The sequence below is a fragment of the Symphalangus syndactylus genome, chromosome 5, assembly GCF_028878055.3.
Source record: "Symphalangus syndactylus isolate Jambi chromosome 5, NHGRI_mSymSyn1-v2.1_pri, whole genome shotgun sequence".
Taxonomy (NCBI): domain Eukaryota; kingdom Metazoa; phylum Chordata; class Mammalia; order Primates; family Hylobatidae; genus Symphalangus; species Symphalangus syndactylus.
The window spans coordinates 141,160,155-141,187,798 of NC_072427.2; the positions used below are offsets into that span (position 1 = coordinate 141,160,155).

At 38.7% G+C, this 27,644-nt stretch overlaps 1 protein-coding gene across 3 annotated transcripts; it reads left to right on the top strand.

Annotated features, from left to right (window-relative positions):
• Nucleotides 1–2,321: 2,321 nt before the first annotated feature.
• On the top strand, nt 2,322–27,236 carry ERP27 (endoplasmic reticulum protein 27). 3 transcript variants are annotated; one of them, XM_063639639.1, is made up of 7 exons: nt 2,322–2,813; nt 3,193–3,293; nt 6,241–6,378; nt 20,269–20,385; nt 24,004–24,129; nt 25,618–25,815; nt 26,518–27,171. In XM_063639639.1, exons 1-7 carry the CDS (start codon nt 2,735–2,737, stop codon nt 26,563–26,565), a joined length of 807 nt encoding a protein of 268 aa, XP_063495709.1. In that variant the 5' UTR covers nt 2,322–2,734; the 3' UTR covers nt 26,566–27,171. The 3 variants fall into 3 exon arrangements, with proteins under 3 accessions (XP_063495709.1, XP_055136531.1, XP_055136532.1); XM_055280556.2 differs by having other exon boundaries at nt 2,706–2,828; nt 26,518–27,236; XM_055280557.2 differs by lacking the exons at nt 2,322–2,813; nt 3,193–3,293; nt 6,241–6,378 and adding an exon at nt 12,156–12,341 and having other exon boundaries at nt 26,518–27,236.
• Nucleotides 27,237–27,644: the final 408 nt, after the last annotated feature.

The following is a 27,644-nucleotide window of genomic DNA, read 5'->3' on the forward strand; positions in this document are numbered from 1 at the left end:
TTCCATGTCTTTGCTATTGTGAATGGCACAACAATGAACATACATGTGCATGTCTTTTTGGTATAACAATCTACTTTCCTTTGGATATATACATAGTAATGGGGTTGCTGAATCAAATGGTAGCTCTGTTTTAAGTTTTTTAAGAAATCTTCAAACTGGTCACTCTCCATATGTTAGTAAAAATATTATGCCTTGGAATGTTAACGTTACTCCTAAAGACTGGAGTACTCTCCTTGGCCTTAGTATAGAGATAAAAGGTATAGATGCCCTCATTACTTAGAGTTGTTTCCACAGTGGCTGAGCTATTTAACTGCTTAAGTTACATTCCCATGAACAATGTATAAGCATTCCCTTTTCTCTGCAGTCTCACCAGTGTCTGTTGTTTTTTGATTTTTTAATAATGGCCATTCTGACTCTAGTGTGAGATTGTATCTCATTGTGGCCTCGATTAGCATTTCTCTGATAATTAGTAATGTTGAGCATTTCTTGTATGTTTATTGGCCTCTTGTGTGTCTTCTTTTGAGAAGTATCTGTTTATGCTCTTTGCCCATTTTCTAATGGGGTTATTTGTTTTTTGCTTCTTGATTTGTTTAAGTTTCTTATGGATTCTGAATATTAGACCTTTGTTGGATGCACAGTTTGCATATGTTTTCTCCCATTCTATAGATTGTCTCTTTATCAATAGTTGCTTTTGCTCTGCAGAACCTCTTTAATTAGGTCCCACTTGTCAATTTTTGTTTTTGTTGCAGTTGCTTTTGAGGACTTAGCCAAAAATTACTTGTCAAGATTAATGTCAAAAAGAGTATTTCCTAGGTTTTCTTCTAGGACTTTTATGGTTTGAGGTCTTAAATCTTTAATCCATCTTGAGTTAATTTTTTTATGTGGTGAAAGATGAGGGTCCAGTTTCATTCTTCTGCGTATGGCTAGCCAGCTATCACAGCACCATTTATTGAGTAGGGAGTCCTTTCCCCATTGATTGGTTTTGTAAACTTTGTCAAACATCAGGTGGTCGTAGGTATATGACTTTATTTCTGGGTTCTCTATTCTGTTCCATTGGTCTATGTGTTTGTTTTTGTACCAGTACCATGCTATTTTGGTGACTGTAATCCTGTAGTACAGTTTGAAGTTGGGTAATGTGACCCCTCTGGCTTTGTTCTTTTTGATTAGGATTGCTTTAGCTAGTCAGACTCTTTTTTGGTTCCATATAAATTTTAGAATAGTTTCTTTTCTAATTCTGTGAAGAATGACATTGGTAGTTAGATAGGAATAGCACCAAATCTGTTAATTTCTTTGGGCAGTATGGCCATTTTGAAGATACTGATTCTTCCTACCCATGAGCGTGGAATATTTTTCCATTTGTGTCACCTCTGATTTCTTTCAAAAGTGTTTTGTAGTTCCCCTTGTAGAGATATTTTACCTCCTTGGTTATCTGTATTCCTAGGCGCTTCATTTTATTTGTGGCTATTGTAAATGAAACTGTATCCTTGATTTCACTCTCAGCCTGGACATTATTGGTATATAGAAATGCCACTGATTTTTTTTTTCCTGATACCTTACTGAAATCATTCATCAGTTCCAGTAGCCTTTTGGCAGAGTCTTTAGAGCTTTCTAGGCATACAATCATATTGTCAACAAGGAGAAATAGTTTGACTTTTTCTTTTCCTGTTTAGATGCCTTTTATGTCTTCCTCTTGCTTAATTGCTCTGGCTAGGGCTTCCTAATTTCTTTTGTAATATTTTCACATGAAAATTCTCCTAAGCTTAAGACTACATATCCCAATGCCTGTGGAAATCTCATCTTGGACTTTCTCAGACACTTGTGAGCAAAATCAAACTTTATCTCTTTCTTCTGCTTAAGACTTTTCAGTGGTTCTCATCACTTACAGAATAAAGTTGATGCTCCCGCGCTTAAGACTGAGTCTCGCTCTGTTGCCCAGACTGGAGTGCAGTGGCGCTATTTTGGCTCACTGCAAGCTCCGCCTCCCGGGTTCACACCATTCTCCTGCCTCAGCCTCCCGAGTAGCTGGGACTACAGGCGCCTGCCACCACACCCAGCTAATTTTTTGTATTTTTAGTAGAGGCAGGGTTTCACCATGTTAGCCAGGATGGTCTCGATCTCCTGACCTCGTGATCTGCCCACCTCGGCCTCCCAAAGTTCTGGGATTGCAGGCATGAGCCACCGCGCCCAGCCTGTGCTTTGATTCTTCACATGAAACTCCCTTTCTACCTTGTGTTGCCTGGCAAAATCTTACTTACCCAGGACTCTGCTCAGGCATCCTCCGCAGGAAGAACACTTTCATTGAACCCTAGCATTGTCCCTAATACCCTTAATCTGTACTGTCATAGCACCCTGTGAATTTTTCTATATCACTTTCCATCTTATATTTAAATAATCTTTTTACTTGCCCATCTCTCCTACTGACAATCTAAGCTGGCAGAGGCTGGATCAGATCATAATTATCTTTCTACTCCTAGTGCTAGGATCAGTGCCTGGCATAGCATATTTACATTTTTTATTTAAATAAACTGACCTGACTTTCTTCTGGTTGGTTATGTTCTGAGTCCCTATTACTAACCTTGGTCTTTTATCTCAGAAGTTGAAGGCTCCCCTGGAGCCAGCTGCAAAGTTCCCAAAGCCCTAACAACCCCACAGCCAATCAGCTACAGAGTGGGCTGCCCTGAGTCGGCCTCCCAAACACAAAGTCCAGGGTTGGAGCAGGAGCAGGAGAGGGACGATGGAAGCTGCCCCGTCCAGGTTCATGTTCCTCCTCTTTCTCCTTATATGTGAGCTGGCTGCAGAAGTTGCTGCAGAAGGTGAGAAATCCTCAGGTAAAAGAAAAATGTAGTTGGGTGGCTACAGTGTGAAAGTGTTATTAGGAGAAGGAAAGGGAGCATAGTGGTTCTCTAGGAACTTTTCCTCCACACCTAGAAAGCTTTCCAGGAAATCCTGGATAAGATGCATTTTGCCTAACGGAGAGCAGGGAAGTCTGGCAGTATCCTTCAGAGACAGACCATCAGTAGGGGTCACCTTCCATATGTTAGTAAAAACATTATGCTTTGGAATGCCAACAGTACTCCTATAAATTGTGCTCTTCTTGGCCTTAGTATAGAGATAAAAGGTATAGATGCCCTCATTATTTAGAGCTGCTTCTTCTCGCCTCAGTATCCTGACATCTTCTGCTTCTCTCTCTAGATGGTCCTGGTGCTGCCCAGGAACCCGCGTGGCTTGCAGATGTCTCAGCTGCCATGGAATTCATTGCCGCCACTGAGGTGGCTGTCATAGGCTTCTTCCAGGTTAGTTCAGTTACCCTACTTGCAATTCCCCCAAGAGCTAGAAATGTTCTACCTCAAGGGAACCACAGCAGCCACCTGCTGGCAGATGACACTGCATTAGAAGTGGGGGTAAAGGGAGACAGCCACACAGTTTGCTTTCATCTTGTCCATTGGGACCTCTTACTTTCAAGACATTCCTAGTCTCTAAATTATATCTTTCTCATACTTACTTCAAGAGTTCTGAGCCTGTGGGCTGCATCTCCTCATCTATGGATGCTTTGAAGCTCAAGTCAGTATCTGCAGAAAGAATATCTTCATGGAACCCTACCATTGTCCTAAACACATTTGGTCTGTACTCTCATAGCACCCTGTGAATAGACAGGGGCCAGAGTGAACCCAATTTATATCATCCAGCAACACTGTTTACAGGATGCCGAAGATCCTGGACATTAGTCAGTGCACAGCCTTTTAAAGCCTTTCCCCCAAATAAGGTAGACTCTCCTTCTTCTTTCTCTTTGCCTTGTCTGAAATGTTGGAAAAGGATGGCATTTAGTATATTCAAGGTGTTAACCTCCATCTTCCAGATTAGCTTCTTGGCTAACAAAGGCAGCCATAAATGAGACTGCCTCATTCCAGCATTTTCATCTTTCTCTGGTGGTAGCATCTGGAAATCCTCACAGCTGATCAAGCCCCTACTCTCTCATAGCAGACCTTCTTGTCTGTTTCCATTTCTCAGTTACGACTCCTGATTACCCTGTCGGTTCTGTGTACACAGTTGGAAATCACTGCAATGAGATGCAAGTCAGGGAGAAAGACGGGGACTACATTTTTCAGGAATGAGAAATATGAGCTGTAGACAAAAACACCCTCAGAAAGACGGGGAAGGGGCAAGAGCATGGAACTGGAGGAGTGTGCAATAGCTTAAACAGCCGCCAGATGCCATCCTTTTATCCTTGAGCAATTCCATCTGAAGGAGCAGAATAAGAGAGGAGGCCTCAATTAACTATTGTTCTCGGCCTCTAGAAGAGTAAATACCAGCTCCCTCTGCTTGACCCCAGATGCAAGACGGGTGTGTTAGTTCATTCTCATGCTGCCAATAAAGGCACCCAAAACTGGATAATTTATAAAGGAAAGAGTTTTAATTGAATCACAGTTCAGCATAGCTTGGAAGGCCTGAGGAAACTTACAATCATGGAAGAAGGAACCTCTTCACAGCACGGCAGGAGAGAGAATGAGCACAAGCAGGGGAATGCCAGACGCTTATAAAACCACCAGATCTTGTGAGACTCACTATCACGAGAACAGCATGAGGGAAACTGCCCCCATGATCCCATTACCACCACCTGGTCCCACCCTTGACATGTGGGGATTATGGGGATTACATTTCAAGATGAGATTTTAGTCAAGGACACAGCCAAACCACATCAACTGGCCATCTTCTTTTCTCCTTGCACATCTCCTCCTTCAGGCTGGGGACTTGCAGGTAGAACATGTTTGTTCCTGTTAATTTCCTAGAGCTACTATGGATAAAGGTCCCGTGACAGCAGGGAAAATGATGCCAGCCTCTATGGAAGGCCTGGAATCACTGTTTACAAGTGGCTGCTTCTCTGCTCCCTCCTGCAGGCCTGGGCTGCAGAGTTGAATGAGTGAACAGCATCTTCATGTGCAAAGCTCAGGCTTATCTACAGTGGCAAGAGAGGGGCTGTCCTCCCATACCCTGCATAAACTTTTGTTAAAACTTCTAAGCTTTCATTTTAATTGTTTTATTTTTCTTTTTTTTTTTTGGCCCTTTTGATGGCACCTATTTCATATTTTTGCATTTTTTCCTTTCCTCCACAAAAGTAACCAAAGCCAAAACTCAAGAGGAAGAGCCAGTGGGAGGAAAAGCCAGTTTATCTGAAGATCCAGTAAACCAAGAAGACAGTGGACTAGCATCCTAAAGTACATCTTGGCCGGGCACAGTGTCTCACACCTGTAATTCTAGCACTTTGGGAGCCTGAGTGGGGCGGTTTGCCTGAGCTCAGGAGTTCGAGGCTGGCCTGGGCAACACGGCAAAACCACATCTCTACTAAAAATACAGAAAAAATTAGCAAAGTATGGTGGCGCACACCTGTAGTCCCAGCTACTCAGGGGACTGAGGCACAAGTATCCAGGAGGCAGAGGTTGCAGTGACCCAAAACTGCGCCACTGCACTCTAGCCTGGGTGACAGAGCGAGACTCTGTCAAAAAAAATAAATAAAGTACACCTTAAGTCACTACCAATTTTAGGTTCTTTGTATGTTAAGGGCAGGGTGAAGAGGAGGGAGTTGGGATCAAGTGAAAACCGGCAACCATAGGCATCTGGGCGCCAGCAAGGGTCTCAGGAAGTTGGGAACTTCTTTGTCCTTGGTCAGGTCACAGGCACCTATAAATCTTTAGCACAACATAGTTAGTTGTTTACATACTTTTCCTTTAATCCCAGAGTTAGTTTTAAAAACTATATAACTGCTGTTTTTGCATATTATCTCAGTGCTCTAAAATTATTCTAACCTACATGCAGGAATGAGTAAATAAATGCCCTTTAATAGAGTTGGTTATGTTAGTTTGTTTGCTGTTTCACTGTTAAACAAATTGTTCCCAGAACAGTTGCTTCTCATGTACATCTACAACAGTGCAGCCAAACTAGGCAGGCTTTTATGATTTTGAGGCCTCTCTAAGCTCCTAGTAAACTTCAAGCCTATGACAAGGCCTGACAGGAGTCTCAGGCTCAGCTACAATTTTGTGGTTACCTATTAACTCACAGGGGCTGGAAAACTCAAGAATGTCACTGCCAGTTAAACCTGAATTGTTAAGAGGTAAATCATGTGTTACTGGGCAGTAAATCAAATCTATGATTTCTGGTAAGCATCATAGCATATTTCTTTTGCCTATCGTTTGTCTCTGCCATTCAAAATAACCACTGTGGTATTATTTTTTCTCTTGTTTTTAGGATTTAGAAATACCAGCAGTGCCCATACTCCGTAGCATGGTGCAAAAATTCCCAGGCGTGTCATTTGGGATCAGCACTGATTCTGACGTTCTGACACACTACAACATCACTGGGAACACCATCTGCCTCTTTCGCCTGGTAAGTTGGGTGGGTAGCTTGAGCTTTCTCCCACATTTTCGTTGGGTTGTGGACTCATAAACTTGTGAGACTGGAAAGGACGCTATGTCTTTTACACTAATGATGGTACCAAATTCACGGACATTGTTGACAAGGATGATGACTCAATTCAAGCTTCCCAAACAGATACTGGAATGAAATGGAAAGAGGACAGGACTGAAAGCCAGGAAATGGAATTTGTGGTACTGTTTTGTCGCTCAACAGCCACATGACTTTGGGCAGTCACTTAACATTTTTTATCTCCAATTATTTCCTTCATAAAATAAAAGAGTTAGACTGTATTATCTCTAAGGTCACTTTGAGCTCCAAAATTTTTATATTAAATATTTTGAGGAGTTCATTTACGTTCTTCAAACATTTATTAAATACTTCCTGTATGCCCTATGCAAGATACTGATAATAAAAACATATTAAATATATTCTCCAGTCTCATAGACCTTAAAGTATAGTAGGTATTGTATACATAATATGCAAGTATCTATAATACAAAGAGAATCACTATGGGTAAAGTTTTATCACAGTTCAAAGGATAAAAACAGTGTGGGAATTCTGAAAAAAAAAAGAAAAGAAAAAGACAACAGAATTGAAACTTAAAGGATAGATAAATTTAGACAAGCTAACGAATTCATGGCCAACGGGAAAAAACTCAGGAAACAATAACCAGGCCAATCTCACTGGATCCCAGGGTATACACTGGGGAAAATGAATATAACAGAAAGAAACTTGACTAAAATCATATTGTGGGGAAAAAATAGAATACCACTTTAATGAGTTTGCCCTGAATTTGGCTGTTACTGGAAAGCCCCTAAAGCCTTTACATCAGGGGAGTAACATGAACAGGAATGTGTTTTATTAGATTGTTTTGACTGCAAGGCGGAGGATGGATTTTTAGGTAAAAAGGCAAAAGAAGAGGGGGCTTTTGTTAGGCTGACAAAATAGACCATGTGAGAAGTATTAAGAGTCTGTAGTAGAGAGGTAGCAACAGAAATTAAAGAAAAGGAAGATCCTGTGATCATTAGATATCACAGTTATGGAAAGGAGGCAAAGCTCAAAGCCAGGGTGTCTAGAAATAGGGAGGTCATGTGCAGAAATAGGGATTTCTGATGCTTTCATTGGTCACTGAGTTCTACTTGTTGGTTGAATATCAAGATAAAGATGTCAAGAGTCCACTGAAAAAGAGAAATTGATGCAAAAGAAAAAGTTTTCAGTATTTCAGGACTGAATGTCGTGCCCCTTCTAGTTTCCATCCTTTCTTTCCCTTTCATTTCCATTGAAACTTATTTTAAGTGTATTTTGTACTGTCTTTCTCTAAGCTAGACACTACTATCTAGTTTATGCCCCATCACGCCATTAAAACTACATTTATCCAGGTCTGCATGGCTTCCATATTGTCAAACTCAGTGAACCCTTTTTAATTCTTATTTTACTCAACATTTCTGTCATGTTTGATGTTAGTGATGGCTTCTTTCTTTTTAATGTTCTCTCTTTCCTTGAATTCTAGGAAACTACTTCTCCTGATCCTCCAGCTGCTTTTATAGTCTCTTTGAGACCTTCTCTTCCTGTATCTACAATGCTGCCTGACTCAACACTTTTTATAATCTAGGTCATGGAGCCCATGCTCTGTGAAGGCAGAGACTGTTCTGTTCAGTGTATCCACAGAGCCTAGAACAGCGCCTGCTATGCAGTAGGTGCTCACTAAGTATTTGTTGAGAATGAATATATGAATGAATCAATGAATGAATGAATATGTTCTTCTTAAGAAGTACAATTCTTTTGCATATTCCACTATTATGTGCTTGCTGAGCATTTAGAATATTTTATCTCTAGTCTGGACTTTTCTCATGATTCAAATGTTTGCTGGGTATAAGCATTTTTATACCCTCATAAGCACTATACTCTTTAAATGTTCAAAACTGAATTTATTGTCTGCACGTGCTAATCATATTCCTCCATCTAAGATACTATTTATTAAATGGCTATGCTCATTTGGTCTTACATTTTTGCCAGTTGTATCTTCTATCTTGAATCTATATTCTCTTCCACTCCTTCTACCTCATTCTGTATTCAGGCTCTTAGCCTAAGCATAAGCAATTTCATTAGCTTCTGAACAGATCTCCTTTTACTACTTTATATACAGTTTCTAAAATGGTATCACAATGATGTATTTAAGATAGAAATTTGGCCATAGCACTCCTCTCTTTAAGACAGAGCAAGACTCCGTCTCAAAAAAAAAAAAAAAACTCTTCAATATTTCTCATTTCTTAAAAAATAAAAAATGAGACATTTATTATTACAAATAGGCTTTGCTGGCCTGCCCCACTGCCTGCTTCTCTAGTCCTTTTTCCATCCAGCTTCCACCCTGGGCTTTACCCTCTCAGTAGCCAACTATACACATAATGATCATCCAATTCCATGATTTTGCCTAGACTATTCCTTCTGTCTAGAATGCCACCACCCACCAAGGGTCCCCTTTCACCTATCCTCACCTGGATGACTCCTTCTCAGACTCCAGTGAATCAGTTCAGGAATGTTACCCTTCAGGAAGTGTCCCTGGAATCTCCAAATGGGCCTAAGCATTCCTCTATATGTAACTCCTTATCTCTATTTTCTTTTATCATTTTATAGTTCATATCATATATTTATGTATCTGTCTCCTCTATTACCCTCTTAGGCCATGACCTATTCAAGGTTGGAAACTATGACTTATTCATCTTTGTATTCAAAGGGCTATAATACACCTCTGGCACCTTGAAGGCACTCGGAAGGTGCTTGGGGAACTGAACTCACCTCCAAAAGCATGTCTAAGTTGTGTGAGCTCCCTTCAGCAACCCCTTTCCCACCTGCACAGTGGTTGCTGGTTTGCATTCTCACCAGTGTGAAATAAGATTAAATCAAATTCTTCTGTGAAAAGCTTTGGTGAGGAATATATGGAAGGTTAGGCAAATGCCTTTCATGTTGCCATTGAACCCCTGGTAGAAATCCTTCAATACAAAAATTCTAATAAGCTACACTCCACACGTACTTCTTTCTCAGTTTTTTGTTTGTCGGTCTTATAAAGGCCTGATTTAAAAGGCTTAGTACCACCAAGATAACGCACATGGGGAAGAAAAACAAGTGCCATTGCTTCCAACATCTCTACAGGTTTAACATCCTCTAACAGGAGCATTGGCGTTGCTTACAATTTATTCCTCATAAAGCCTCACTGATGACTTCTCAGTTTTTCAGTCTTCTTTAACATCTGTTTTTTGTTTACTGTTAGTGACGGACCTACTCTAAATGAACTCTTGGGACCTCTGTGGGCAAGATTATTTATGTGCCATACCAGAAAACAAACAAACTGGTTCCTGTCCTACTTCATTGGCAGAGCTGGAAGAAGCTCAACTTTTGTCATGCCAGCTTTCAGATAAATATTTTCTTCACAGTTTACACTTTCAAAAGTTCAGTACATATTTTAATAGGACCATTATTCAAGAGTTTGGAGTACTTTTTTTTTTTTTTGAAAAGGGAACATCAACCAAGACTACCCTATTTTACACTGGGAAACGTGAACCTATTGAAAATTTTTTGGGACCTTCTTTGTTTTTAGATCCAGTTTGTTCGGATTGCTTGTTTGTTTTCAGAGCCTAATCTATGATAGGCACTATTACAATATTTGACCATTTAATTCACACAAGAATCTGATGAAGTAATTTTTATTATTCCTGCATTTTTAATAAAGAAAGTTCCATGAGAGATTGGTTTAGTTGCCCAAAATCTCACAACTGTGAAGTAACAGATGTCTGATTCATACCCAGCATTGCTGACTAAAATCATACCCTTTTTACTATACTATAGTGGCTTTCTTAAGCACTTGACCCTGAAGAAAAACTTTGTTTTTACACTGAATTCTATCTAATGTCCCTCATTCTAAAGCCTACTTTTTTTCTTTTAACTATTTTCTCTTAAATTATTCCTCTAGCCTCCTAGCACTCCTTAATCAAACTGCAGAATTATTTATCAAGACTTAATCTAGACATTATATATTGTCTAAATTTACAAAATTTTCCATTTTAAGAACATATCTAGAAATAAGCTGAAATAATTGATTAACTGAAAAAATAACAATAAATTGATATTACTCATGCTTGAAAGGTTGGAGCAATAAAAGGCCAGCCAATGCTGTGTTTATGCAACATAATATTCTCCAAAAATAGTGCAGGCCAACTATATAAATGTAATCAGGAAGAATTTAGGTAAAATTCATGAAACCATAAGAAGTTGCATATAACAATCTTGCTGTGTGAGGGCACAGCCTGTCATTTGTGAGTGTAACAGCAGATAAATTCTCAAATTTTTCAACAGGACTCTTATTGTTGCCCTAGCAGAGATGTAATTCCCAGGTTAAATAAACTATGAGCCTGTCCTACAATGGAATTTGAAATATTATTTGAATGTTTACCCCGCTTTGGATTTTTTCAGTCACTACTATTTAAAGAAACATAATTAACCTAACTTTGACCTAATGGGATAGTAATGAAAACACAGTGCAGTCATCCCTTGCTCCTTTTACAGTTGTTTATTGGGTGACTATTATAAGAAATATACCTCACCAGACAAAGAGAATCAGAAGAAACTAGTGCATGAGAATAAACTGATAAGAAATGCAAGAAGATATGTCAGATTATAAAACATTTTTTATTTTATTTTATTTTATTTTACTTTAAGTTCCAGGATACATGTGCAGAACATGAAGGTTTGTTATATAGTATATGTGTGCCATGGTGGTTTGCTGCACCTATCTACCCGTCATCTAGGTTTTAAGCCCCGCATGCATTAGCTATTTGTCCTGATGCTCTCCCTCTCCTAGCCCCCCATCCCCCGACAGGCCCTGGTGTGTGATGTTCCCTTACCTGTGTCTATGATGAAACATTTTTTTAAAGTATATATTTACTAAATATATGATAAGCTGAACAGCTTAAAAAAACAAACCGAGGACGTGAGGACCTTTGTTTAGCAAATGATTTCTCAGTGCCACCAAAGACATTTAATCCCATAACTGTGGCATAAACTAAGACAATTTTAATACATTTTATAAAAATCTGGGTTGTTAGAAAATTCCACGGGAATTCAAATGAATATAGCTGAAATACTAATGAATAGAAAATCAGTGATTGGTATGATGTAGTGTCTACAACAAAAAAAATCTACTTCAGATACTCTTGAGGAAACTCAACATTATATTTTAAGGTAGCAATCTTTCCAGTTTACTATTTCTGTTTTTCTTCTGGTGCCTCTTTTCTCTGATATAAAAATATGATATTTTAAGTAAAATTCTTTCCATAAAACTGAGAAAAGATATTTTAAAAGGTTTTTCCAACTCTTGGTTCCAGGGTTGGATTTTCTTTCCAGTGCATTATGCAAATAATTCCCTTTACAGAGGGAGATTTCCTGTTCAAATGTTGTTTCCAGAAGCCCTAAACATGAATGTTCCAGAGTTTATTAGTTTAAGAAATAATGAAAGATCGGGCATGTTTTCTTAAAAGAAGTACAACAAACTGGAGAGACTGCAGGAGGGTGGCTTTTATTAAAGCTCTTTTGCTTCTTAGAGAATGTTATCACCACTTAACATCCTCTGCCTCCAATTTAGTGCATTCTTTAAGTCCAGAAACACCCAGAGTAACTGGCTTTTCCTGTTCTCTTTGTTCTGGGAAGTATGAAGGACTGCCCGGAAAAGAGTACAGGGAGGGGGGGATTCTTGGTCCATGCATAGCGATGTCAGCTGAGGCGCAGGCGCCAGGCCTAGGAATTCCTAGAAAAATAGTCAGGAAGCATTTAGACACATCAAATATTAAATGAGTCCTGATTGTAATGATAATGATGATGATTTTGGTGGCTGCAATAGCAAAGCCTTAAGTATGAAGGAGAGATACCAGCTGGAAATACAGGTCGGTAGCAGCATTAAGTATCCAGAGGAGCTGCAAATATTATTTTTTTGTGTGCTCATTTGATTTCTCTACTCATTCTTCCTGATACGGGCAAGGGAAGGGGAAGGAGGTGGTAGGAGGATGAGCAAGGATCCACCTAAGACCTTTTCTCTTGCTTTCATATTTTGTTTTGTTTTTTCCCAAGCTTTCTACTCAAAACTTTGTGAATTTTTAAACAATTAAATATACACAAGGAGTTCATTTTTACTCTGTGGTTTTGATTTGTTTCAAAATTCTTTTTTAGAAATACAAACTTTTCTGTACCTCAACATTTATTTATTTCATAAATTTAAATTGTGTAAAGCAGTCCCAAAATAAAGAGTGCTTAAATTGTCATCTGAATGAATGGCTGCAATTTTATGCCTCAGTGCATATAGCAGGCACTCACCAAATAATTATTAAACAAATGGATTGTAAGAGAATCACTAGATCTATCCAGAATTAAAATTAACCATAATGGGTGCATTGTGCATCTCCAACGTTCTTATTGCTTTTAGTCACCCTAATGGGAGACCCTCTTGAAGAAAAGAGGTGAAATAGGAATCATCACTGGGATGACAATAAAGAGCAATCTTAGATTCTTGCTGTTTAGTGACTTTAATTTCCCTTTGCCTGAATTCCCTCCTACCTTAACCTACATGAGATTTGCTTCTGATTTTACTGGGTAGACTAGGAGAAAGTACCTTGGGGACAAAAGGGTGGTTCTGATCCAAGGCAAGATCTGATTGGGCAGGACCTATACAGATAGCACATGGAGGAGAAAGGGTTAAGGAGATGTCCAAGGGCAGGTGGCCCAAGGATCTCAAAAGTGATGCAAACGATTGTAGGAAATGGACAAAATTGTTCAGGAGCTGATACTAATAATTTTATCTATAGGCTTGGATATATCTATGGATGGTGGAGGCACTATCTTTGTGTTTTTATGGGTATGAGTAGATTGGGGTGAGGAAATAGAAAACTGATAACAATGATTGGAAGAATGAAGTCCTATCTTTCAGTATATCTGAGTGTGGTGGAAAGGTTGTTCTGAAATACAAATCTGGGATAATGGATCATGTAGCTAGACAATCCTTTCCACCAAAGACTATTTTTAAAAGTTAAAATGTGTGTGCATGAATGTGTGTGTAAGTGTGTGAGAGAGAGTGTGTGTGTGTGAGTGTGTGTGTGCCTGAAGGCATTAGAGAGCTAGTAAAAGAGGGAAAATATCTAGGTCAAGATCTAGAAGATGAAAACCCAAAAAGATGAACCCTGTATTGATGACTGCTTTTTGTCTAGACGGCTTTGGTCAGTTCTAGAAGCAGCCAAGAAGCTAAGAAATAAATTCGCATTTTGAGATCCTCAGGAATTGAAAATTCAATGTTGGAGTCCAGGCCTCACAAGGGGAAATAGGAGGTGAATCTATTACAACACCTTTCACATCCCCTTTGAATCCTACAGAGCTGTACCTAAAAACAGGAATGAATCATAGTAGATAAGCCCTCTCGAGGGCTGCAGCACAGATGCAAATCATTTCAGCCCCTGAAATTGAATTAGAGTGATTTTATATATATATACACACACACACACACACACACATGCGCACACACACACACAAATATACACACATATGCCTACACATATGCAAATATATATACATGTGGAATATGCATAATCTACTCTTAGCCATGCCATAGTACATCTAAAACTTAACAAAAGATAAAATGTTAAAAGAAGTCAGAGAAAAGAGAGATTATCATCAAAATAATCTCAAAGGGACAACCACAAGGTTCACAGCTGACTTCTCAATAGCAACAGCGGAATGCAGAATACAAAGCATTATATCTTTCAAATACTGAAAGAAAATCACTACCAACTTTAGAATTCTACCCCCAGCAAAAACAGCCTTCAAAAATAAACAGGGAATAAATATATATTAAACAGCCAAACTAGGAGAATTTGTCACTCAACAACTCCATCTCATACTAAGGAAAATAGTAAAAGGTCTTCTCTAAGCAGAGGAAAGAAAATCCACATAGAAGCTAAAAAATACAGGAATAAATAAAGAGAAGCTAAAATGTAAATATGTACATTAATGTCAGTGTACATTGAATATATAACAAAAATAATAATATCCTGTGAGATCTGGAATTAAAACACGACACTAATCGTGTGTAAATCTTGAATGCAGAGCCAGAAAATTGAATTTAAAAGAGGTAAACTGCATTTGAATATTCTAATGTCTGCATTGTCCAAGAAGAAGCTGAAATTGCCAATTAATATTAGGTTCTGAGAAGTGAAAAAAAATGCATGTTGTATAATGTATTCTGGCAATCCCTGAGGAAATAATTAAAGCCTAAGTAACTTCTAAGCCAATAAAGGGAAAGAAGAAAATAATATAAAGCACTCAGTCAATTCAAAAGTAGGCCAGAAATAAAGAAAAATAGCATTTGGAACACATAGAACCAATGGAAAATGCATAATTAAATACATCAGTAATTTCATTTCGTGGAAATAATCCAATTAAAAGACAAAGATTATCAGGCTGGATTGAAAAATGCAACTAGGTGCCTTCTACAAGTGACACAAAACACAGGATGGAGCTATACCATGCCAACACTTCCAAAAGAAAGCTGATATGAATATATTAATACCAAACAAAGTAGACTTTTAGGCAACAAGGATTCCTAGAGATAAAGAATAACAGTTCGTAATGACAGTTTCAATTTGCCAGAGAGATTTAATAATTCTAAATTTGCATTTATCAAATACATATCCTGATACTATATAAGCACAAACTGACAAAATTGAATAAAAAGATGGCTAAAGCCACAACATAATAGAAAAATTTAACACTTTTTTTTTTTTTTTTTTGGAGACAGAGTCTTGCTCTGTTGCCCAGGCTGGAGTGCAGTGGTGCGATCTTTGCTCACTGCAGCCTCTGCCTCCCAGGTTCAAGCAATTCTCCTGCCTCAGCCTCCTGAGTACCTGGGACTACAGGTGCACGCCACCATGCCCGGCTAATTTTTTGTATTTTTAGTAGAGACAGGGTTTCATCATGTTGACCAGGATGGTCTCGATCTCCTGACCTTGTGATCTACCCACCTCAGCCTCCCAAAGTGCTGGGATTACAGACGTGAGCCACCACACCCAACCCCAACACTCTTTTAAATAAAATAAGCTGGTTAAAAAAAAAGAAAGATATAGAAAATTTCGACTATAATATTCACCAAGTGACCTGATAAACATTCATAGAATACTGTATTCAATACTGTAAAATATACTTAATTTTAAAGACACAAATAATACAAATAAAATATAAAAATAAAGCTAGAAATCAATAAGAATATAACCAGAACATCTTACATTTTAAAATTAAGAAATACACTTCTAAATAACTAATAGTTTAGAGAAGAATTAAGAACAAAAAATTAGGAAACGTTTTGAACTGAATGATAAAAATTCTACATATTAAATTTATAAGTGCATTTAGAGCCTTCTAAGGAGGAAATGTACAGAAATCTACGTATTTTTTGCAACTTACAAATTTAAAATTGGCCAAATAATAGGATTTGATATCTTGGAAACATAAAAACATGGAATGGCCCTTAATTTATGGTGTAACTGAACCCCATCACTTACCCGAAGTTAGCCTTTGGGTCAGGGGGTTTCCTCACTATAGTTCCTTCCATGGTTTCCAGAAAGATGTTAGTGAAAAGGGGTCCTGATCCAGACCTCAAGAGAGGGTTCTTGGATCTTGCAAAAGAAAGAATTCAGGGTGAGTCCACAGAGTAAAGTGAAAGCAAGTTTATTAAGAAAGTAAAGGAATGAAAGAATGGCTACACCACAGGCAGAACAGCCCCAAGGGCTGCTGGTTGTCCATTTTTATGGTTATTTCTTGATTATATGCACTAAAGGGTGGATTATCCATGCCTCACCTTTTCAGACTATATAGGGTAACTTCCTGACATTGCCATGGCAGTTGTAAACTGTCATGGGGCTGGTGGGAGGGTAACACGGAGGACAACCAGATGTCATGCTCATCACCATCTTGATTTTGGTGGGTTTTGGCCAGCTTCTTTACTGCAACCTATTTTATCAGCAAGGTCTTTATGACCTGTATCTTGTGCCAACCTGCTATTTCATCCTGTGACTTAGAATGCCTTAACCATCTTGGAATGCAGCGCAGTAGGTTTCAGCTCATTTTTCCTAGCCCATATTCAAGATGGAGTTGCTCTGGTTCAAACATCTCTGACAACGATAGGCTCCTTCTGGGGAGAAAAGGAGCACATATGTCAGGCCAGGGGTTGCTTTCTACATTTTTTAAATTAAAAACTGGAAAACCACAATAAGATATCACCTCACCCCAATTAGAATGGCCATCATCAAAAAGACAAAAATAACAAACGCTGGTGTGGATGTGGAGAAAGAATTTTTATACACTGTTAATGGGTATGTAAATTAGCATAGCCGTTATGGAAAACAGTATGAACATTCCTCAAAAATTTAAAAATAGAACTACCATATGATCCAGCACTTTCACTATTGGACATACATCCAAAGGAAATGAAAGCAATAGTATGTCGAGGAGATAGCTGCACTCCCATGTTCATTGCAGCACTATTCACAATAGCCAAGAAATGGAATCAACTTACATGTCCATGAGCAGATAAATGGAGAAAGAAATTGCAGTACATATACACAATGGACACTATTCAGCCATAAAAAAGAATGAAATTCTGTCATGGGAAGGAGCACAGATAGACCCAGAGGACATTATGTTAAGTGAAATAAGCCTTGCACAGAAAGACAAATATCACATGATCTCACTCATACAAGCAACCTAAAAAATGGATCTATAGAAGTAGACAGTACAATAGTGGTTATGGAAGGCTGGGGAGCGGAGGGGGAAGTGGGGAGGGAAGAGGGAAGTGGGGATGGGGAGAAATTGGTTAATAAGTTCAAAGTTACAGTTAGATGAAAGGAATAAGTTTAGGTATTCTATTGCACAGTAGGGTGAGTATAGTCAACAATATTGTATTGTAATTTCGTAATAGCTAGAAGAAAGGATTTTTTAATGTTCTCATCACAAAGAAATGACAAATATTTGAGGCAACAGATATGCTAAATACTATGAGTTGATTATTTACACAATGTATACATGTATTGAAACATCACACTATACCCCATAAATATGTACAAAACTGAATAGTAGGTTAAAAGTAAAATATAATAAAATAGGAAAAAGACTTCAAACACTAAGAAAAGTTTTCACCAATTTGTCAATAACAATAATAGTAGTAAAACTAATGGCATAGCAGTATTATTTGCAATATGGTTGGTTCTGTTTTTCTGTTTCTCTGTTCACCAGAGAAACAGAACCAACAGGAGATAGATGATAGATAGATAGATAGATAGATAGATAGATAGATAGATAGATAGATAGACAGATAGATAGATAGATAGATTATAGATAGATATTACATAGTAAAAATTACATTTTTACATTGTATTATTTTTATAATACAAATTACATATATATTATATAGTAAAGATTATATATATGAATATACATACTAAGAGATTTTTTAAATAAGATAATGGCTCATACAAATATGAAGGCTGAAAAGTCCCACCAACTACTGCCTGTGAGCTGGAGACCCAGATGAGCCAGCGTTTTAGTTTGAAGACCTGAGGGCCGAAGCACTAGTGGTATAGATTCCAGTCTGAGTCTGAAGGCCTGAGAGCCAGAAACACCCAGGACAGAAGACTAATGCCCCAATTAATGCAAGCAATCAGAAAGAAGGACTTTAATATTCACTTTAGAGAAGAGTAATACAAAAATCAAGGATCTTAGCATTCTTTTTTTTTTTTTTTTTTTGAGACAGAGTTCCACTCTGCCACCCAGGCCGGAGTGCAATGGCGTGTTCTCGGCTCACTGCAACCTCCCCTCTGCCTTCTGGGTTCAAGTGATTCTCCTGCCTCAGCCTACCGAGTAGCTGGGATTACAGGCATGCACCACAACGCCCAGCTAATTTTTGTACTTTTAGTAGAGATGGAGTTTCACCATGTTGGTCAGGCTAGTCTCGAACTCCTGACCTCAGGTGATCCGCTGGCCTCAGCCTCTCAAGGTGCTGGAATTACAGGCATGAGCCACTGCGCCTGGCCTACCTTAGCATCCATTTTAAGAAGTAAGAAAAATGAGTTCCAAGTGGATTTTAGATCTATTGTGAAAGACAATGTTTCTAGGAGAAAACACAGGAGAATATCTTCATGACCTTGGTGTAGTCAAAGATTTCTTAAAACAAAACAAAAAAGTACACATTAGAGATAAAGATGATAACCTTGACTATGTTTAAATTACCTTCTTTCATGTGCAGTCACCATTAAAGGAGAAGCCCTCGTAAGAAAATATATATACTGTAGAACCAACAAAGGACTCATATCCAGAATGTATAAAAACACGTTCAAATCAGAAAGAAAAAGATAGACAACAGAAAAATAGGCAAGTAACATGAATAAACACTTCATAAAGAGGATAATTATCTTTAATTGTCCTCATATCCTTAAATTATTATTAAGTGGTTAATGAGAGAAATGCAATTAAAACCACTGAGACATAACCATATCCATCAAAATCAGTAAAATTAGAAAAACTGACAATAGTAAGTGTTGGCAAGGATGTGGAGCAATGGGACCTTTCACACACAGTACTGGCATGTGTAAATTATTATCCACTTTGGAAGATAGCTTGGCATTTTCTACTAGTTAAATATATACATATCCTATAATCAAAAATCCCAATCTGAGGTATATGCTCAGTGGATACAGAGGCATATATATACCAAAAGTCAAGAAGTGTTCATTATGGCATTGTCTTAATGACTAGAAACAACCAAAATGTTCATCAGTAGTAAAATGAATAAATAAATTGTGTTTATTCAGACAATGGAATATTATACAGCAAGGAAAATCAACAAACTACAGCTACATGCAATAACATAAATGACTTATAATCAAAATGGTAAGCCAAAGAAGTTTGTTTACATGTATTTAATGTGAAAAATGAGGTAAAACTAAACTATAGCATTAAAAGAAGCATCTTTAAGTTGTAAAGCTATAAAGGAAAGGATGAAAATGGTCAACATAAAAGTCAGCATACCTTTGGCAAAAAAAAAGGATGAATTATAAACTAGAAGGAAGCACCAGGACTTCAGGGGTTCTAGCAATTTCTATTTCTTTACCTGGGTGGTGGTTCTACAGTAGTTTTCTCTGTGATAATTTGCTGAGCTTTACAGCAAATGTTTATACTGTTATATTTTTCTCTACATGTGTTTTATTTCACAGTAAAAGGGTACATAAATATAACAGAAATCTGACCTTGCCAATGGCCCCCCTTGCCCTCAGATAGAATTTAATCTACATGCCTTGGCTTCAGAACACTTCCAAATTTGCCCCTCCTTATCCCTCTAACCTCATCTCTCTGCAACCCTCACATCACATCTGCTAGGGTCACAGTGAACTAATGGCAGCTTCCAGAACACAACCTCTCACATCTCACAGTATTTGCAAATGCTGTTCTCTATTTAAAGCTCCTTCCTCATCCTCATTTATCTGATCAAGTATTAGCCACTTTTCAGGAGGAACTTCCTCCTTGAAGCTTTTCTGCTCTTCCTTAGGTGACATGCAGGCCTGTGATTCTCCTGTGATGACACCTGCCACATCATGTGGGACATTTCTCTTCACTTTTTGGGATTCTACAGGACAGTTTTTCCCTCTAGGGCAGGGAAACTTTCTTATCTTTTGATCTTCAGAGCTTTAAACAGTGCCTGTCACATGGGGGTCTCAAGACATTTATCAATACATGAAAAAAAGATGGAATAGTGACTTTATTCTTTTTTGTGTTACCCAGGTAGACAATGAACAACTGAATTTAGAGGACGAAGACACTGAAAGCATTGATGCCACCAAATTGAGCCGTTTCATTGAGATCAACAGCCTCCACATGGTGACAGAGTACAACCCTGCGGTAAACAATACTTCCTGTTCTAGTCCCTTCAGAGCCTGAGTCAAGGAAGGTACTGGTCTTCATAACAGAGGTCTCTTCCTCCCAGAGTTCCAATTCTTCCACCAATACAATACTGTATTGTTTATGTTACTATCCTTCCTACACCTTTTAAAGATTTAACTTGTTCCTGTTAAACAAAAAACAGAGAAAAGTTCAATGAACTATCACACTGCTAGTAAGAAAGAGAACCAGAATGCACAGTTAAGGTGACTGACTCAAGGCCAGGTGCAGTGGCTCACAACTGTAATCCCAGCACTGTGGGAGGCCAAAGCGTGAGGATCACTTGTGCCCAGGAGTTTGAGACCAGCCTGGGCAACATAGCGAGACCTCGTCTCTACCAAAAACTTTTAAAATTAGCCAGGTATGATGGTGTGTGCCTAAAATAAAATAAGAGTAAATGAAAGACAACAAAATTTTAAATGAAGCTCACTGATCACATATTTGGATGTCACGGCAATGTAAAGTTTCTGTAATTGTTTCTAAACACCCATTTCATTTTCTGTATGTACCTCCTTGTAGACCAGTAACAAACAGCTCCTGGTCTGGCAGCAGCTGCAAACTATGCTTTGACTAGCACATGCCTACACCCTCAGCATGCCTCAGCCTTCTCTCCTGGTGTCTTCCTCTGGTGTTGCATGCTGCATGCAATCTGGGTAAAGTTGGTGCTCCACCTGTCCTGATCACCAAATGGCCTTCTAACACTCTCTATAGACTATAACAGTCTACAGTATTATCTTATGTGTCCCATTCTTTATTTTCCCTGACATAGATTACAGAATCTTACAGAGTATTAATTTCTAGTGGTCTACATCAGCTCAAAATGCTGTACCTTCTATTCTCCAATACCAGTACTTTACATGCATGGTATGATTTTTGAGAACTTACAGAGCCCTTTCATCCTCATTTTTTTCATTTAATCCTCACATTGATTTTTTTTGAGGTAGAAGAGAGGAAATTATTGTGTCCATTTTATAGAGGAGAACATTCAAGATCCAAGTGATGACATTATTCAAGGTCACATCATGAGTAAATAGAAAAGGCATAATTTAAGGGACAAAATGTAACTGATGCATTAGCACATTTTGCCAACTTCCATTTTACAGTAGAGGAAATGGGAGTTCAGAAAATTTAAGTAACTTCTTCAAAGCCCTATGGCTAGTAATTCGAGCTTCAGAGACAGCCTATGTAGTTGCCCTTGCTTTTTTATGACTGGTTCCTGTGACTGAATCCTGTGGTTGTCTATTGCCCTACACTGCCTTCAACAGAAAACACCCCTTTTCTTGTTGACTAAAATCTGGCCTACCTCTCACACCATCTTTATCTCTGTGGAGTTGGTGACTCTATTTCCACTTCTGCTAAGGCTCCAAACACATATGCCCCTGGGGTATTGGCAGTAATAATCAAAAAGGCGTTCTTCTGCATGTGGGGCCAGAAAAGATGATCTTATGGTCCCTGGGCTATGGCCTCCGTGTTGTGGCATTTTGCAAGCTAGCTAAGGCAGGGAAATGCACTAACCTTCCTGGTTTCTTATGCCTGATCCGTCTCTCATTTCGCAGAGCAGTGACATATCTTTTTTAAGTTCCATATTATTAGTGAAGGCAGATTACATCAAGAGAAAATTCAGTAAGAACTTCTTTAAAGAAGCAAGTTCAATTTGTACTGTTATTTTTTTTATTTCCTGAAAGTAATATTTTTCTCATTTGGAAAACTGCCCATTCTACTATAGCTGTTTCTCATCTGCTTCTGGTGCAAAGGTTTGCACCAGTAGCAGCTGGGCAGAAAATCCCAGCCATGCACCTGACCTGCCATGCACTTTTAATGCACACACTCAGTACTTGGCGTCAAGGTGTCTGTTAGGATTAAACTAATCCATTCAGCTATGGTCAATCCCTTCTGCTAAGATAACTGTACCTTTTGACATCTTAACTTTTATTTCTTTACTCTTCCCAGGAGTTATCCTCCATCTCAGCTTTAGAATAGTGAATGAATGCTCTAAATTTAAGTAGCAGGATTTAGTAAAACAAGAGTAAATCATGTGTCATCCAATCTCCCAAATGAAAAATCTAAAACTTGATTTTAAACTCCATGGAGAAATCTTTAGGAAAGGACCCATTGGGCCCTCCTTGCCTACATATTGTACGCAGCCAAAAGAGCTGGAGAATCTCTACAAAAGTGTGTAAAAAATCAGGAAGAATTCTACCTAGCTGCGCCCTTCCCCGTCCTCCTAAGACTCTGACCAAAGATTTGTTAACCCACCATGTTCTCTCTCTTCCTGTGTACACACTAGTTTTGTAGCAATGCTTTCTGCATTTAGGAGAGGTTAAAAGAAATGAAATTGATTTGAAATAGACTTGCAGCATTATTTCAGGACAGTGAAATGAAGGGAACCAGTGCCATGGATTCCCCTCTTTTTCTTCTCCTCTCTCTGACTGGTGGCTGTTCCACTCCTCTAAGTCATTGACAACTTCATGGAAAAATCACCATCTCTAATCAGCAAAATAAGGTCAATGCTTCTGGTCTCCTGAAGAGCTCACCTTCCGCTGACCTTTGGTACATTTGTTCGGCCACATTTGGGATGGAGTTGGTTTATATGGGGTTTTGCTATCCACTGTGCATGAGTCCATCCTCATGATCAAGAGCATGGACTCTGGAGACAGACCACCTGGTGTGAATCCCTGTCTGCCATTTATTTGACTCTGGGAGAATTACTTAGTCTATCTATGCCTCAATTTCCTCATTTGAAAAACTGGGACCTTGAAGATTAAATTACTTATTATTCGTTAAGAGTTGGAGACAGTGCCTTCCACATAATGAACACTCAATAAGTATGAAGTGCTAATATGTACTCAAATAAAGACTACATTTTAAGTGTCTCTGACTAATCTTGCAACAAGAAGGGGGGCTGAAATAAAATGACTAATATGTTACATAGTGTATTAGTTGTCTATTGCTGCAAAACAGATTACCCCAAATCTTAGGAGTTTCAAATAAAAAACATTGATAATCTCATGCAGTTTCTGCAGGTCATCCAATTTGGGGTGGCTAGGGCTAGGTACTTCTGGTTTGAGGTCTCTTGGGAGGTTGCAGTCATTGATCAGGGCTGCAGTCATCTGAAGGCTTGACTGGAGCTGGGGATCTGCTTCCAAGAAGGCTCCCTCACATGGCTGGCAAGTCAATGCTGGCTGTTAGAAGGACTTAGTTCCTTGCCATGCATTTCTCCTCAGAGGACTGCTTGAGTGCCCTACACTGGGGCTGGTATTCCTCAGAGTGAGAGATAGAGAGAAGAGCAGAGACCACAATGTCTTTTAAGACTTCACCTTGGAAGTCACACTCCATCATTTCTGTAACATTGTCTTGGTTACTCAGTTCCACCCCATTCAGTGTGGGAAGGAAGGATCTACACAGTTGCATGAAAAAAAGACGGTAAGACTTAACTGAGAGCCATCTTGGAAGCTAGTTCCATTTATGTTACCAGTGGCCAGCTCACATTTATGTTTCAATCTACCTATTCACTCCTTCCCAGGTACTAATGCATTCTTTCTCTCTTTCACTCTACTGTAACACATTTCAACTTGCCAGACTGTGATTGGGCTATTCAACAGTGTAATTCAGATTCATCTCCTCCTGATAATGAACAAGGCCTCCCCAGAGTATGAAGAGAACATGCACAGATACCAGAAGGCAGCCAAGCTCTTCCAGGGGAAGGTAAGGCAAGAATGGGAATATCCTACTGCATACACACCTCCAGGACACTAGGAAAAGGGAGATGGGGCTAGGAAGCAGAGATAAATAAGGAAAACAACTATGGTTAGGAGATAGCAAAGCAAGAAGTAGGACATAATAAATCACATTATTTGAAATTAGAGATGTCGTATTTTATCATATTAAAGGCATATGTAATTATATCTTCCTGTAGTGATTAAGTGTGGGTTTTTTCCTGCATTGATTAGTAGAGAGAAAATAGAGATCCAAAGAGACTGAAAGCAAAATCACCTCTAAGTCACCATTTGTTTAATCCTTCCCATAATTTTATAGAGATTTAGACCTCAGGGCTCATTTCTCATATAAAACACCTACCAAGTACCTGGTGCCTACTCAATATACAATGAATATTTCTTTCTTTCCCTCCCCTCCTTTGTGAAGTTCTGCTTGATATTACTGACATAGTAAAACTGCAACTACTTCAAGGCTATTGTGCCTGACTAGTCACTGTTCTAATGATGAGAACTGTCTGGTAATAAAATAAGCTGCCTTTCTGATGGTTGGTTCTCTAACACTGAAAGTATTTAGTGTTACTGAAAGTAGACAATCATCTGATCAGAATATTATAAAGAAGATTTCTACTTTGGGTTGAAGGCTTGATTTAATAATATAAAATAGTTTACATTTATCAAGCACTTACTATAGGCCAAAAGCTGAATAAAAATATTAATGCGTTACCTCATTTAATTTCTCTCACCAAAAGCCCATTTTGCCAATGAGAAAACTGAGTTTCGGAGAGGCTGAGTAATGTTCCCGAACTCACGTAACTAGAGAGTACCAGAGGCAGAATTTAAAACATGCGCCCTGCTCCTAACCATCAGGCTATACTTCCTTTCTTAGATAATCACTAATTTCCAATTCTATGTTCTTAAAATTAAATCAGTCTCGTCAAAGGGATAAAACACCAAAGCAACACAAAATAATAGGAAATTCATTGTTGTTTAACTTTTATTTTAAGTTCAGGGGCACATGTGAAGGCTTGTTACATAGGTGAACTTGTGTTATGGGGCTTCGTTGTACAGATTATTTCATCACCCACGCATTAAGCCCAGCAGCAAATTGTTATCTTTTCCGCTCCTCTCCCTCCTCCCACCCTCCACCCTCCAAGTAGACCCCAGTGTCTGTTGTTCCCTTCTTTGTGTTCATGAGTTCTCATCATTTAGCTCCCACTTATAAGTGGTAACATATGATATTTGCTTTTCTCTTCCTGTGTTAGTTTGCTAAGGATAATAGCCTCCAGCCCCATCCACGTTCCCACAAAAGACATGATTTCGTTCTTTGTTATGGCTGCAAAAATTTATTTTAACTCAAGATTTCAATTGCATGGTGCAGACCATAAATTCAATCAGAGTAAGCTGCAACAATTACAAGGTATCTCTTTATCCCTGGACCTCAGATAGAACTTTTTCTTTCAAACTTTCCCAACTGCAGATTCTCTTTATTCTGGTGGACAGTGGTATGAAAGAAAATGGGAAGGTGATATCATTTTTCAAACTAAAGGAGTCTCAACTGCCAGCTTTGGCAATTTACCGGACTCTAGACGATGAGTGGGATACACTACCCAAAGCAGAAGTTTCTGTAGAGCATGTGCAAAACTTTTGTGATGGATTCCTGAGTGGGAAACTGTTGGTAAGTGTGAGACTGCAGGTAAAGCAAATTGTTTTCTGTCTATGTCCCTTGTATTTCCTGTTGAATAAGAATTCTTTGGGCTCAGAGAGGGAGGAGAGCAAAATATTGGTTAATGGATACCAAGTGCAGATAGATAGGAGGAATGTCTAGTGTTCTGTAGCACTACAGGTGGCTGTCATTAAGAACAATGTATTATATATTTTCAAATAGCTAGAACAGTAGATTTTGAATGTTTCCAACACAAAGAAATGATAAATGTTTGAAGCAATGGATATGCTAATTGTCCTGATTTGATCATTACATGCTGTATACATGTATAGAAATATCACTCTGTACCCCATAAAAACGTTACTATGTGTCAATTAAAAACAAAGATAAAAGCAAAAAAATTAAAGTTAAAAAAATTATTTGGGCTCTACTAGATTTGATTAAAAGCAAAAGTCTATGAGGATGTGGTGGCCAGAGTCAGGATGCTTGTTAGGATATATCGTGAGACTCAAACCAGAAAAGCACGTTTGGAAAGGCCTTGCATATTCGGAGGCTGAATTTTGGACTTCAGCATTTAGTTTAAAGTATCAATGGGCAACAAATCAAATTTCATATAAAAGTGTTCATGAGATAAAATTAAAGAAGGATTTAGGACTTCCAGGAGTAAACAGCTCAGTTTACTAATCTAAATATCATTGTTATAATGTTTTCCAGAAAGAAAATCGTGAATCAGAAAGAAAGACTCCAAAGGTGGAACTCTGACTTCTCCTTGGAACTACATATGACCAAGTATCTACTTTATGCAAAGTAAAAAGGCACAACTCAAATCTCAGAGACACTAAACAACAGGATCACCAGGCCTGCCAACCACACGCACACATGCACGCGCACGCGCACACGCACACACACACACACACAGAGCTTCATTCCCTTCCTTAAAATCTCATTTTCTGTTCTTCCTTCTTTTAAACGTCATATCCTCACTCCCTACCCAATTTCCTTATTATTATGCATTCATACTCTGTAAGCCCATCTTTAACACACCTAGATCAAGGCTTTAAGAGACTCACTGTGATGCCTCTATGAAAGAGAGGCATTCCTAGAGAAAGATTGTTCCAATTTGTCATTTAATATCAAGTTTGTATACTGCACATGACTTACACACAACATAGTTCCTGCTCTTTTAAGGTTACCTAAGGGTTGAAACTCTACCTTCTTTCATAAGCACACGTCCATCTCTGACTCAGGATCAAAACCCAAAGGATGGTTTTAAACACCTTTCTGAAATTGTCTTTTTGCCAGAAGTTAAAGGCTGTCTCCAAGTCCCTGAACTCAGCAGAAATAGACCATGTGAAAACTCCATGCTTGGTTAGCATCTCCAACTCCCCATGTAAATCAACAACCTGCATAATAAATAAAAGGCAATCATGTTATAGGAGAAGGCTGGCATCTCTTTGCAGGCCAAACCTTTTGTAAATACCCAGCTGCCCAACTAAACAGCATGTTCCTCCCTCTGCAGTGCCCACTGTTTAGTGTCGGGCCATAAGCCACTAACATGTTATTGTTCACTTGTGGGTGGGATGGGTGGAAAATAGAGACCGTCCTGCAAGAGGATTGGAACAAATGTGGCAACTGAGCTAGGAAGCAAATCAGGTGAAAGGTTGGGGAGCAGATAGGAGAAGCAGGGCACTGGCAGTGGGATGGGCTGAGGCTGACTAAGCCTTGGATTATTGCAGGTAAAGTGTGTGATCCAGCTCCTGTGGGGCGAAAGGAGAGCTTGGCTGAGTGACTCTGGCCCACAAGCTGTTACTATCAACACACAGATGCTGCATTGTTCCCAG